We start from the raw sequence: 14,118 nt of genomic DNA, 5'->3' as shown, positions 1-14,118 counted from the left end.
TTACTCTTTGAAATCGGCAATAAAAAATGTACAATCAGCAAAATTTTCATTGCCCTAGGCTACAGAAAAAAGAAGCTTTTTTTTTTTTTTTCAAGTGGCATCTCCCCTTAAACAAGTAGCAAAGTGTTAACATCAGCATATTGTTGGAGATCTCGGGCAATATCTCCCTAGCCGATCGTCAAGCTAACTTTCAGATGTCCTTTAAGAAGACGGTAAGCAAAATTATTGAAAAAAAAATTTTTGTGTGTTTTGGTGTCAATTCTGCAGCCTTTTCTGAACCAGAATTAGTCATTTGCTTGTCTTAGTAAGATTTTTTTTTCTCCAAAAATGACATACTTCAGAACTTGTGCGGCGGCCTGCCATGCCCCCATTTCTACCTAGCAAAGGATTCCTTGTAGTTCAAACATCATAGCCATATGGAGAAGTTACAGTTAGCAAGCTGGAGTGCATTTGGATCATTAAAAAAAAATATTTGGCCCAGAACTGCAAAAACAAAAGAAAGCAGAGGCGTCAAGCTTTCTATTAGGAAATCTATATCTGGTCAGGGACGTCTTAGTAGTGCCATCATTGGCAAGCACCAAAACTATTATCGTAAGGCTATTAAAAGAAATAGAGCCAGCTTGGAGGATATGTGAAAAGCTGTCCGGTTCACATTATCTCACATGGCATCAGAAGATACCAATCATTCTCATGGCCTGTGCTCGAAGGATGTCATGGTGTATATTCAACAAAGCCCAGTTGAATGGTGAATTGTTCATTCCTAAAGAACATCGTCCAGCATCTGTTATTGGGGCTATTAAGACAAATTATCTGGTACTAGCTCATCCAGAATTAAATTACTTGCTAAATGCCCTAACGGGAAAACTCAAAACCATAACGAATCGTTACGCTGCAGCGCGGGACTGCGCTACAAAAAAATGTTTTTCTCGGGCACCAAACACTGTAAATATGCACTCTGGATGCTGTGTTCACTTTTTATGATGGCAATATAGCCCTTGTGAATGTGCTGAACTATTTTGGAATTCCGCAAGGGCACTGCACAGTGCAGGGCCGACGCACCCTTGAACTGCATCGACAGCACTGTGCTGACACGACTGCATAGCAGGCGACAAATGAGAGGCTTGTCAGGCAAGACGTTGGTACGCAAAAAGAAAAAAATTGCATTAGGGATTAGTATCTGGCTGGTGCCTCTTGAACGAGTCCGTCAATTGGCTGTTATCTCGTACTTTTGAAATAATGCAGATTTTCAACTTTAAGTGTGATTATCTGAAAATGTGCTTTTTTTTTGTACTTATGTTCCTTTTTCTCAGTTACCACTGTATCTAGAATCATAGATTTTTCCCAGTATTTAGATAACGTAATAGGAAATATGCTGAAGCAGAATATTGTTGTGTGAGAAAGGGCTCTTCTGCAACACGACATCTAATAGCTATTATCGAGTGATAATTAGGTACCCCAAGTAAAGAAAAAAAATTACGAAAATTAGCATTGCAATTTTTAGTTCTAAATCTGATTCAGTAAGAAGAGGAATGGCTAATGATCACGATGATACTAAAATAATTGCTGTACCTCTTATGGTAATGGAGAAAAAGGCACAAAGTTCGCCTAATAAAGATGTTGGGTATAAGGCTTCCCTGTTGTTCCCTTAAGAATTTAGTAGTGACAGCAGTTAACAGAAAACTGTTATTTGGCTGCCATAATAAAATTTTATACAGAACTGGTGTAGGCAGTGCATCGTTAAAAATTTACATCCTTGTAGTGCTGTTCAGTGCATTGTTTAAATTCTCAGCAATGCTGTTTGATATTCAACAAACTAGAATATGTGTAGCATTTTACAATAGGTTTTTAAGAATGCATTCAAACTTCAATGTAATAAAGGCACATGGGGCACAGAATGGCCTTCGTAGCATTACATAGTGTCATGGACAAGGTTATTTGATTTGTATCAATGCTCATTATATCGTGCCCCATCTGTGATAGCCTGTAGGCCCGTGTGCTCAGATTAACCCTATGTGGTCGAAATTTCCAGAGCCTTCCACTACGGCGTCTCTCATAATCATGTGGTGGTTTTGGGACGTTAAACCCCACATATCAATTGATCATCTGTGATAGAGAATAAATACTTGATTGAAGGTCTGAAATTGGGTGGTAATATATGCAATGAGGCATGTGAATAAGGTACGTTGTTGTTTATGGGGTTGTGGAGCAAATAACAAGCAGATGGACTCACTTTGTTAAGGGCGGCGATGAAGATCGGTCATCTTTCCAGTGGCACCGACAAAGAGGGCAGACAACAGGCTCTCCGTTACGACTACATTGCAGGACCCCTGTGAAGAGAAGGGAAGGAAAAAAAAAAGAAAGGATAAGAAAGTAGTACTCAAGACTACAAGTTTATGCTGAATTAAAAGTTAGTGGCAAGTTTTCTGTGTTTGTGTCAACATCCGATCTCTCCCCTACGCTGCATTTTTATACGCTGCCCCTTCAGAGTTGCCAGTACCGCTTATAATAAGCGGATTTGGGATTATTTTTGCCAAGTCGCTTGTAGAATTTTCCAGTTGCTTGTTTTATTTCTAGGGCTTATTTGTATTTCTTCAGCAAATCTAGGTAGTTATTTTAGTTGATCACATTCATTAATAGCCCATTTGTAAATGTTTGAGAGTAGAGTGATGAAGTCAAACAACCGTGGAGGGAATCGACAAGTAGCATTAATCATGCAGTGGAAAACGTGCATTCAACCCAATGAGAATTATCTTGGAGACAATACTAAAAGTAACTATGTGCTTTCGTTTTTGTTGTACTCTTTTTTATTAAGTGATTTCTTTATTATATTTAAACAGATTATTGAGAATGTGAAAATTCATTAAGTTTCCGCTTCTTTTCTAATTCTTTGCAAGAGTTTCGCCACTTTCGAGGGGGGAGTGGGGGCTCCTTTTGTAAGAAATATTTGCTTTTTAGCTCGTTAACATCTGGCAACTCTGTGCCCCTTTTTCTTTTAAAATATCCAGGTAACAAACAGTCCAATTATCAACATTACAAAGCCCAGTGCAAAGGTCGCACTTACATATCGAGGCACAGTGATGGTGCAGTTGATTTCCACAGCCTTTGTCGCAGGTGATCACTGACTCTCCTTCAAACATCTCCAGCAGACAGATGGGGCAGGTACTGGCGTCGTCACCTTCGCTGGGATTTGCAAGACAGTTTGTTCTATGAGAAAGCATATTACGTTACTCATAACTAGTATTGACAAGGAACTCGGAGTAAACCTGCAAGCAACTTGCAGTTGTCAGAATAACTTCAAGTACATGTAACTTGAACTTGTCGCATTCATTTATATGAGTTGCATAACCTTTTTTAGTCCCCATGACCCCATTAGCGGTCGGTGAGACGAGTAAGCGCAGCTAACTCTAAAGCACATACTTTACCCCGATGGCGTTTTGCAGGAAATTCGACGTTGGAATGGGCTTCATTTGTTGTGATCTAAAAATCATCTTGGCCGTGACCGAAAAATTGGGAAAGATGTAAAATTTCCAGTGAAATGCAGTGAAAAATAACTTTCTCTGCTTGAAAATACAGTTATTATGACTTTCATGCCTTCACAAACACGTGCGTTCCGGTACCAGGTTTCACAAGGGGTAAAGCCTGTGTACAGGACACGTGTCATAAACAGGTATTCACATGCAACAATTAAAATTACAGTAATATTGCATGGTACACATGTACATTGCCATCGGGAGGCAGAACATTATCACAACGACTTCATGGTTTAAAACCGGCCTCCCACTACAAAAGGCGACGTTACTGCGCGTATTCTCTTAAGACCACATTGTGGGTGCACAGCAAGTTTGAAAACATTTCAAGCACATAATTGCTTGTGCTTTAAAGCACGCTGCATATTACACAGAATGCAGCCCTGTGTGAAAACTTCACTGACACAAGCCACTTTCAATTTTATCGGTTGCATTGTAGTAATCCACAGCGTGGCTTCTCTAGTAACATCATGCAATAAAACGGATGCACTAAGCAGGCACTAGGGACAGGATATCGCTAGCGCGTTTCAACACTTAAAGGCGAAGCTTAGGGGTCCCCCAATTTTTTACCTTCACCTTAAATTTCTCGAATCGCATTGAGAGCGTTACTTTACTTGCACTCAATGAGAGGGTGTTTCCTGTCGGGCATCTGTGATGCACGGCGGGTTTGAAGAGTAGTATGTGTGAGAACCCTGCTTAAAGGTTCCCAACCAAGTTTTAATGAATTTTCATGAATTTCTGTGTTTACACTGTGGTTAAGAGCTCTTAAATTAAACTGTGGTTAAGAGCTCTTAAATGAAATTTTAGTAATTAACTTCATTAATAAATTTTATCAGTTTTTTTTTTCAGTTGAAATTAGTTGATCAGTAATTTCGATATTTATACTCAAGATGATAACTCCCTTCAGGGAATGAATGGTGCTTTTAACTGGAAGCATTAACGTATTTATTGTGTACGAACATCACTAAAAAACGTAAAGGGACAAAAAAAGTTGATTTGCAATCAGGTCAAGAGCAACCACAAATGCAAACTCTCCGGTGAACGTGAAACTACTTAGCTACAGAAGCTAAATAAACCTACTCAAACACTTCCACTTTTGCACTTTGTAAAAATGCATTGTCACGAGATCCCACCATCAGATCAATTACGTGCCTCTAGATCTTGTTGGACATATCTTTCGTAATACATCTAGGCTAAGCTCTATTTTTGTGCATTCTGCCTAAGAGAATGAAGGAAATATTTGAAGTCTTCTTACACATCACGGCTGCCTGTTTTTGATGTGCTGTCAACAGCATCTTCTAGATTTTTGGCAGGGCAGTCTGGTGACTTGTCATCGGTCAGTGGGCCTTCGGACTGCTGGGAGGTCCTACGTCTTGATATAGAGAATCCACGTAGGAGCTCATCCACCTGTCACAAAAGTGAATCATGTGTCAGCTGATTTGGGCATGCATGAATATATACAGATGTTATCAGAAAGTTCCTTAAGTGCATCTGTAAGAGCAGTTATAAACAACTATCACGAACACAGGTCGTGGCCACTTAAAAAAAAATTGGTAAGGAATGAGTTACCAATAAAAAGAAGTCGCACAAAAAATAAAATCTAGAAAACATGATGCACATTGTGCATTGCTTAATTAGAACATCTAGGGGTGCTAAAAGTCATGGCAACAACATTCATGAACTGCGAAACTACTGTTAGCATCAATTTAATAGGTTTGGGCTACTCCAAGAAACACTCGTATAGACTACACATGGACAAGGCGGCTGTCCAGCTGGCAAAAAAACCGATTGACAAAGCGATTTGTAGACTTTTGAAAGGAACAAAGCAAATTAATGGAGGACAAATAGCAAAGGGTACGGGAAAGATACTACAGTTACAATTGACATTTACTGGAAAACATAACGAAGACACGCGCCGCGGTTTGACATGTTCTTAGTAAGGCACCAAATGCATTCAGTAATGCATATAATTAAGTTTATCTGTACTTTTACAGAGCCAAACAAAAATGGTAATGAATGCAATCGTTGTAATACCCCTATCCAGTGTATGTGCATGTCTGAGGATTTGGAGGGTACAAATTAAGACATTTTTTTTTTATGAAGGTCCCCATGCTGTGCACCTTTGCTTGTCTGCATCAATTCATGCTTTTTCTTGCCTTCTTAACATGAGTCAGTTTCTCCAACAACGTACTTAGCTATAACATGCATGCATGCATGCTTATGTTTCTGCTTTACAACCATCTGCTGTGGCAGTCATTACCTCGAATTCCTTGAGTGTCTTGCTGAACAGACGAGCATCCGTGTCGGTCAAACGTAAAACCCTGAGCATTACAAACAGCAGGTGCACACAGTGGGGGCCCTTGCCACAGCTGCAGGTCTGTAGTGAAATAAAACGACCACAAGTGAAACCGTGTGCGCATGAATAGCATAGCTGTTAGGTAACCGAGCAATCATTGGCATCATCATCAGCCGGACTACGCCCACTGCAGGGCAAAGGCCTCTCCCATGTTCTTCCAATCAACCCCGTCTTGTGCTTTTTGCTGCTATGTTATATCTGCAAACTTTTTAGTCCCGTCAGCCCATTAACTTTCTGTAGAACATGTCAAATTACTTAACAGGTTGACGAAGCAAACTTTAAGTGACAGCACTACAGTTGAACCTTACAGCTATAACAAACCACTGCACAGGGTTGACCACACCTACGGTGGACACCTCTAGTATTTTACTTCATGAGGGAAATATTCATTAGATGATGGCTAATTGTGGTGTTGTTGAACAAAACAATAATTAATTCTCAGTCTTGTTAATTATTAGCTTTTATAAGGTTTTAAATGCTATATGTTACGAAAAGGTGGGGCTGCGTAATGAAACTTATGTGCATGCAACATGAAGACACAAATGAAAGGTTCACAAGCACCATGTGAACCTATCATTTGTGTATTCGTGTTGTGTTCGCAAAAGTTTCATTATGTTCTAAATGCTGATAAGGTGTTCAGCTCATATGTCAATGACCTTCCTGTACATACATTCTAGAATGAAGCAGTCAAAAAAGTGTTTCTCACAGATGTTGTCACGAATAGAAGTAGCCAGATTCGTACAGAACTCGGCGTTCTAGTGATTCTATAATAACAAGGAGCACTCTGCAAACTGTAAACAAAGAAAAAGAAAGCACCATAAGCATCTGACTTTTATATTCCTGCTCTGTGTCTTCGACTTCAGTTCGCACCCTTTGTATTAAGGATCCATACCGGCCCACCCAGTTCTCTTTCTAATTTGACGAAGGCGTACTCCTTTCGAATAAGAATGGAAGATACCTCCAGATGTGACTTGTGCAATAGTGACTAGACAATAGAACATCTACTGTGATCATGTGATGTTTTTGCGAGCGAATGCAATGTGCTACGCGAAACGTTAAGCAATCTAGATAATGGACCTTTTTTCGAAGAGAAGATTCTCGGTTCCTGGCTCTACACGTCGCAGGCTGCAAAGCGACACGGGCATTGCTAGGTTTCTTAAAGTCAACCGAACTAAGTGACCGCTTGTAATAAGCCGGACATGCGCCTACTTGACCTCCCTGCCTTTCATTTCTCCCCTTCTTCTCCCTCCTTGTTGATAGCGATTGCCCTGCATGCTTACCTGCGGCCCCAGAACCACCTTGAATCGATGGTCAGGCTGGTCGGCAGCTATGAGGAAAGAGCGTGGTCCTGGTTGGTAGAGCAAGTACAACCGCACTCCGCGGCGCACCTGCAGAACCCGTCTACGGATTGCCTCGGCTAGCTCAGGGGGGCAATCCAGTGCTAGTGAGGTGTGTTGACTGGGAGAAGGGCTGCGTCGTCGGGGTGGTGGCGAAGTACCACACTGTGGGGACGATGCACAAGATTGTTGTAAAATTTCAATTTAACTTCAGTCAGAACAATTCATTAAAATTTTGATGCCCTCTTACTCAGCATATGAAATTTAGAGATGCAGTTCATCTCATTTAAACCATTGCACTCATATTCTCAGTTTAAGGCTTTCTATGGAGACTCATCCTATTCTCTATCTTGAAAGTTCCTTTCAGCATGCGCTGTGAAACCTACAGGGCCCCTAAGCCAATAGGAAGGGCGATCAGCCCCTCTGCATGTATTAACTCCAGGTTGCATTGCCTGCTTGGTGTCTCGCCTGCATCGGCTTGCACGCGTAAGGCGAGTATAGGAGAGCAAACAACACTGCTGGGGGTGCAAAAAAATAAATGAAAATAAAAATGATAAAAAAAAGGCTTGGTGACCTCTGCTTCGAATTTACCAAGATGTCATTGTGCACTGGGGGATCCATAAGTTAAACTGATACTAATGCTTTAGATTTTTGTACTGATGCTTCAATAGCAATGAATTAATGACTGTTGTGCTCATTTCACAAATTATTATTGAATTCTTGGCACATTAGGCTTTGCAGGCATGGCTAAACAAAGAGCTTATTTCCCAAATGCGCAAAATGGACCCGCTGCTTTGTCCTCTGCGTGAGATGGGACAAAGCGATGACTTTTTCAACTGTTTGTTGCTGCCAGTGCAGTGGGGCAAATAAGAAGTGCTAGCTCAGATCGAAGCGGACGGTTGCGTCTGTATGGGCCCTGCCATGCTGATTTGTAACCACACTTACTTACCAGCGATTAATAATACAGGAACTTAAGGCAAACAGCATCTATGCTAAGAAGGGTAAACATATCGCACACCAATGTAGCATAACATGGCTCATGATAATGATAATGCACTGCTGGTAACTTCGCAAGCCTCTCAAGCTGTTGGCTGAACGCTGCAACATGTGCATCATTTCATTATGACTTATCCAGGATGGAATAAAACATCAAACACTGAAGGATATTTTTAAATTGTCAACTTGTTTAAAAGGAGAGCAAGTGCTCTAACAAGTCTATAGAATACAGCAGGTCGTCAACAATGATTGTGTTTTTGTGAGTGCAATGTGCAATTAAGCATGTCATGTTTTAACGTACTTGATCGATGAAAAAACAACTTTGTTGCTGTGGTAATATATGCTTGGAGTTGTCAGCAAGGAAACTCGCAGAATGCTTATAAGCGCACACCTTTTCTGGCAAATCGGAAGATGATGTTATTGCACACATTTTGTTGCAGTAAAATTCATTTATTTACAAAGCTGTTTGTTTTGTCAGGTATTTTAAGTAGCATAATGTTCACTTTGGCTGTAAAAGAACATCGAAAGCTATGCTGCTAAGCCTTGCTGGAGCCTGTGCAAAAAAGAAAATTGGCTTAATCATACGAATGTGGCACAAATCAGCATATTACAATTACAAGCAGGAAACATGTTAAATTCAAACAAGGCTAGTAGTGTAGATTTGAGACTGCATTTGTGCACTAAACATGGAGCAAAGAACGTGCTCATAACATGGTACAGGTAGACTACAAGTTCAGTGCAATAATTTTCTAGTGTTTTTTTTTTCCTGTATAAGCTTCAAATTGGCATTTCTAGAAAAAAGCTAAACTGTTTGTAAAACACTAAATGGATGCCTAACAAAGTTACTTAGCTAATGGCAGTGAACTTCAAGTGCTTATGTGTTGTCTTTGAAAGCAAAGAAAGCACACTTACCATACAAGAACCACAGATCAACTGAGGCAAGCGAACTGTTTTCTGTTCTTTCAAAATGTTTGATGCGACGTTAGTTGAAGCCCTAAGGAATGTCTAAACTTTGCTCGATCACAATGGGTAGCATGTCAATGAACGCTCCGAAGAGACAGGTGCGCTGTCGCGGGGGGTCGCCGACCTCGTGAAAATGAGCCTTGCACCATGTTTTGAAAACAAGCATGCGAGCAGTTGTCGATGTGAGAGACAGAGAGAGACAGACCAGTGAGCCCTAGAACTGCGAAAGTCAGCCAGACAGCCAAATGGCAATGGCATGGAATCCATTTAGCACGGCTGTTGACCCTTGATTATGCACTACACAAATGTTGCTGGTGCACATCAGAGCCAGACGGGTGATAACGGAAAACTTCTGTCTCCTGCCCTATAGGTTACACGAAACTACATAGTTTATCATCAGTTAATAAAAGACATTATTTCCTACAGGTACATCTTTTCTCCCTGTGCATCACTAAGCCGGCAATTTGGTACATGACTTGCTTTTGCTGTTTCTACCCAATGGTAGCAAGGCAAAAGCAGTGGACATTGAGCCTAAGGTAAACTAAGACATTTAGTTTGGCTCCGTTGAATGTCAACAAGCTTGATAATTACACTACACATCCACAGTTCACTGAAGGAAGTGCTACATTTGATGGAATATTTAGTGCCTTGTGTTCTGTCAACATTGGCTTAACAAAAGTCTTTCTTCTTTCTTGATATGCTTGAAGCAAGGATATTCAACTTTTGCATGTTCAAAATATTTTTGTTAGTAAATGGAACAACTGGCTGCACACTGAGCTCTGTAATTAAGATGACTTAGTAGAAAAGGCAGAAAGCATCACTGTGTCATCACCTTTACTATCCTTGAGCAGAGTCTTAATTATGAAACACTGATATGTTTATCAACAATCTATTATAAATCATACTATGAAGTATTAAAGTGGAAGTAGCTGCAGCGCATTTTTGACGTGCAAATTTCAATAGATGTGTAGATAATTAAAGTGCAAATGCACCCTTGAAATGATGCAATTCTGGTAGAATGCTTTCACGACAAAAGGCATGTCATCTAAGAAATGCCCGGGTATGCACTTGTGATAAGGTAACACATTTGAGCTATCGGAGAAAAAAAAAAGTTAATTGTACCTACCAAACTTGGCAGTTTGGTAGTTTCGGGAACATAATATTCCTTTGGACAGTGCATGTAAATTAAGAGCATGCACAGCCTGTCACCGCCATCCTTGCTTCTTTGTCCAATATATGGGCTACTATACTTCTCACCGCATTTTAAGCATGCCCTACAGTCACAGCAATTGTATGTCTCTGCTATTGATCTCCAGTTACCGAATTTGTGCCAGCTAGCTTGACTCTGTGCCAGCAAATTTACTTAACTTACTGTGCCACCTAATTTTATGCCATTCTAGAGAGACTGCTTATTCGCTCAAACACTTTTCGGAGTTAGACATGACCAATTGCCAATTATTTGATATGTGCAACAATGTATGGTCTGCCCATCTTCATTTAACTCTCTTTGTAGTTCCACGCATTTCAAATCGTTGCTTTTTTTCTGATTTTATGGAATTGCACCGATTATTGCTTCTTTTTAATTAATCACTTTTGTAAGTCCCTAAGTAATGGGATTCCATTTACTATTGTTAACTGTTGTTAATTACTGTGACTGTTGTGACTGTATGTTACTGAGTTTATGCCAAACACTTGATATACTTGAATAACCCTTGCATAAAGAAATTTCAAATTATGATTGCAATAATGATTTATGCAATAGGCTTTTTTTGATGCAGAGCTAGTCTGTCACTCCCCTCCCCTTCCTGGGCACTGCTGAATGGGTCAGTTGGCCTATGGAAAATAAGAAAGCTAAATTTTTGATTGCAGATGCATTTACCTACCATAACTAATAGCAACGTGAGAATACTGAAATTTGGAACCAAGTCGAATACGAATAGAATAGTGATAATAATCAGACCATATCGAATACAATTACACATCGAATACTATTAGAATAGTTTTCAAATAGCAAAACAACCATTTCCAAGACAGTCCCAGAATTTTGCTATTTTTTCTTTTTCAAACAAATATTCACAAATTTTAATGAAGTAACATTAACAGTCCATTTAACCAACGAAAAATGCAATTATGTAAAGGTCGCGACTACAGCCTTTGAGGTATTTCTCAACTGCAGGGTGAATATACCATTTGTTTCAGTATTCTAGGTAATAATACTTTGTTAGCCGAATAACACTAAGACTTAAAATTTAGGTAACGCCATAAACGGATAGCATGAATCTCATGACAATGACAGTGGATTGAGGGCACGTTCGCTCTGACAACACTTCGTGTTAATTGTGAAAATTCTTTCAACAGGTGATTAGTAAAGCTTCGATAGTCCTGCAAAAGATTGACCTGCATGTATCTTGGTTATTCACTGATTCAAACCATAATAAACAGCCTTCACTCTTCCAATATGCTGATCCTTTCGGGTTTTCCTGTTGGAGCTAATTATTCAAAAAGTATTGAAGAAACACTCACTAGTTCAAATATGTCTTATTGGGCTCATTACTTTAAAATTTCCAATATTTGTACAGCCCTAGTAATTAGCCAAGTTTTGCATGCAGCAGGAAGTGCACACAACTACTGAAAGAGTGCACTCACAGAGCGGCGGGTAATGGGTGTGGTCGATCGATGTCGCTGGGTCGTCGTTCGTGTCGTCATCTCGGGTTCCTCACCCGCACGGGGAGGATCCGGAGCTTCGGGTGGCCGAACAGGTGTTGGGGGCGGAGAGGGCTTGCGGCTGGGCCTCTTGGTGGCAAAAGAGGCCCCCGTGCCCTCAGTGTGGGAGATGCTCCGGCTTTCAGCCTCTTGTCCATCAGCCTGCATTTCAGAGCACTGAGCGATGAACTAGTCTTGGTTGGGACAAATGTAATATACACAGGGTTGGTCATAAAGATGACAACAAATGCACCGACTTTAGCTATACTCAGCGATTTGTGTAGCTATGCAAGTAGTATGGCAGCTTGTGGCTGATTTCGGTTTTCTTGCTAGCATCAATAACACATTTATAAAACTATATTCACGAAAATGTGAGCGCGAGAAACATTGCAATGGTTCAGTGTACATATTGGAGTCTTATTACAAGTATATTTTTCACGAAGAACTAAACAGCACATTTACGGCTGCACACTGACCCATTATGAATGCCATGTCTACTTTGGAAAACGGGTGTGTTGAAAAGCTGGTGCTTGTCTTTGTACTTCGGCTGTTGCAATCCTGGTACTGCCGAAACCACAGCTATTTACTAAATCAAACGTGAACTGGGGAGTAACTGCATTGCAGTTTTTTATTATTGAAAACGCATGAAATTGATCAGGGCCTGTGTTTTCAACTGCTATGACCAATGCTATGACCATCACCACATTGAGTTCAGAATTATTGTACCGAATTCCTGTTGTGTCATGTAGGAAAGAAATACATTCATAAGCTACACAGGAATTAAAAATAGCACTTTTTAAAGTTTGCCCAACTGAAAACTGGCTGCATGAATTGCTACTTAGAGCATTAGCTTGAAATTCACCCAAGCTGCAAATGTCTGTCACTATATTAAAAAGTGAACAGTGTGTCTTTGCTCACGGTCGTGTTGTCGTTGACATGCTTCACACATACGGGCGCTCGCCTAGCATGTGACGTGCTGAGTGCACCCACACTGGTGTGCTTGCGGAGGGCCTGCAGCTTCTCTTTAATGTCTCGCACCGACACCGGGTGCACCTGCTGTAGGCGTTCCAGCTGGGTAGCCATGTCTCCCGGATGGCTCCTGAGTGAGAAAACAGATGACCACATTTCACTTGCGCACTCCCAGCAACGTACCGTGGAAACCCATGTAAAAGGCCAGTTATGCAGCCTGGAATATATTGGGAGAAATACCAACTCTGAATTCATGCAGTGTAAGAGAAATTCCAACCTGCATATTTTGCCTATCTCGATGCATTACAACCACTGATTTTCAAATAATAGCTACAGGCATTCAAATTTCAGAGACCTCCAAGGCAATGCTGCATGCTTAGGATGACTTAACCACGAGCACGCTGGTGTACCGAGCATAAGCAGCTATGGTGGCGATAGCAAAGGCAAGTAGCCTGTTGTGCGGCACATATTAGTGAATAATTAGATTGATAAGGATAGCATCTTTATGTGTGGTGGTAAGGAGTCCCGCAGGATCAGATGGTGTTAGCCAATGCAAGAGGGGCAAGTCATGGTTATTGACACAGGCCTTCATTCTACACCAACATGCTGCCACAGTAAATAAACCATCCGCAAGACAAATAAAATCGGTGTTCAGGTTACAGTATTGCCTTTCCTTTTAATGCAGCAAACAAAGGAATGCACATGTGAGCACTTGTATATTTCTCGGCACAACAGAGTATGTGTAAAGTGGCCTCTGAGGGACGCGCTCGAAAAGACGTCAAGTGTTTTCGTGTGCAGGAAGTAAAAGGCTGACAACCTTTCTTGGTTCGTCAAAACAAGACAGTCTCTTCCTTTCCCGACAGCCTCCTGTCCCAGAGTGCCACAGCCTCAGCCGAGTCGGTCGTCAACCTTCAGCGTCAATAACAGCCCGCCCTAGGACACGAGACGATGAGCCATCTCAAGGCAAGGACACTGAACCTGCCATTATGGGTAGTTGTAGTTCTTTACAATCGTTTCTTGGCCCGTGCTTGAATACACAGATGCTGATTGGCAGATGTCACTTTTTCACATTGCACATTAATTTCAGGCAGTATTGTTGGAATGGATGAATGCTCCACTGCTTCAATGGACATTAGAATGTTCCTTCGTTCCCTGCTTGTTATGTATGTTGTTTGCATTTAAAATAAGTAACTCAACGACCTCAAAACTTATATCAGTAAGTCTTTCATGCAGAGTATAAGTGTACTGGGAGGTTTGCTGGAAGCCT

At 40.8% G+C, this 14,118-nt stretch overlaps 1 protein-coding gene and 1 long non-coding RNA gene across 2 annotated transcripts in view; one reads left to right on the top strand and one right to left on the bottom strand.

The window, feature by feature from the left end:
* Positions 1 to 14,118, bottom strand: part of LOC119180611 (mitogen-activated protein kinase kinase kinase 1) — a 138,734-nt gene that overhangs the window by 59,199 nt on the left and 65,417 nt on the right. Inside the window, exons 2-8 of the mRNA XM_075874979.1 lie at positions 12,801 to 12,981; positions 11,826 to 12,044; positions 7,164 to 7,385; positions 5,788 to 5,904; positions 4,783 to 4,934; positions 3,062 to 3,180; positions 2,231 to 2,327 (exon numbers count right to left, since the gene is read on the bottom strand). Of these exons, the coding sequence (XP_075731094.1) occupies positions 2,231 to 2,327; positions 3,062 to 3,180; positions 4,783 to 4,934; positions 5,788 to 5,904; positions 7,164 to 7,385; positions 11,826 to 12,044; positions 12,801 to 12,981 (1,107 nt within the window). The remainder of the gene's footprint in view (positions 1 to 2,230; positions 2,328 to 3,061; positions 3,181 to 4,782; positions 4,935 to 5,787; positions 5,905 to 7,163; positions 7,386 to 11,825; positions 12,045 to 12,800; positions 12,982 to 14,118) is intronic.
* Positions 12,988 to 14,118, top strand: part of LOC142774553 (uncharacterized) — a 34,707-nt gene continuing 33,576 nt past the window's right edge. Inside the window, exon 1 of the long non-coding RNA XR_012886440.1 lies at positions 12,988 to 13,841. This is a non-coding gene — a long non-coding RNA (uncharacterized LOC142774553). The remainder of the gene's footprint in view (positions 13,842 to 14,118) is intronic.

Source organism: Rhipicephalus microplus, chromosome 10 (genome assembly GCF_043290135.1).
Source record: "Rhipicephalus microplus isolate Deutch F79 chromosome 10, USDA_Rmic, whole genome shotgun sequence".
Classification (NCBI taxonomy): Eukaryota; Metazoa; Arthropoda; class Arachnida; order Ixodida; family Ixodidae; genus Rhipicephalus; species Rhipicephalus microplus.
The sequence above is the reverse complement of the archived record's forward strand: the minus strand, read 5'-3'. Positions and strand labels throughout refer to the sequence as shown.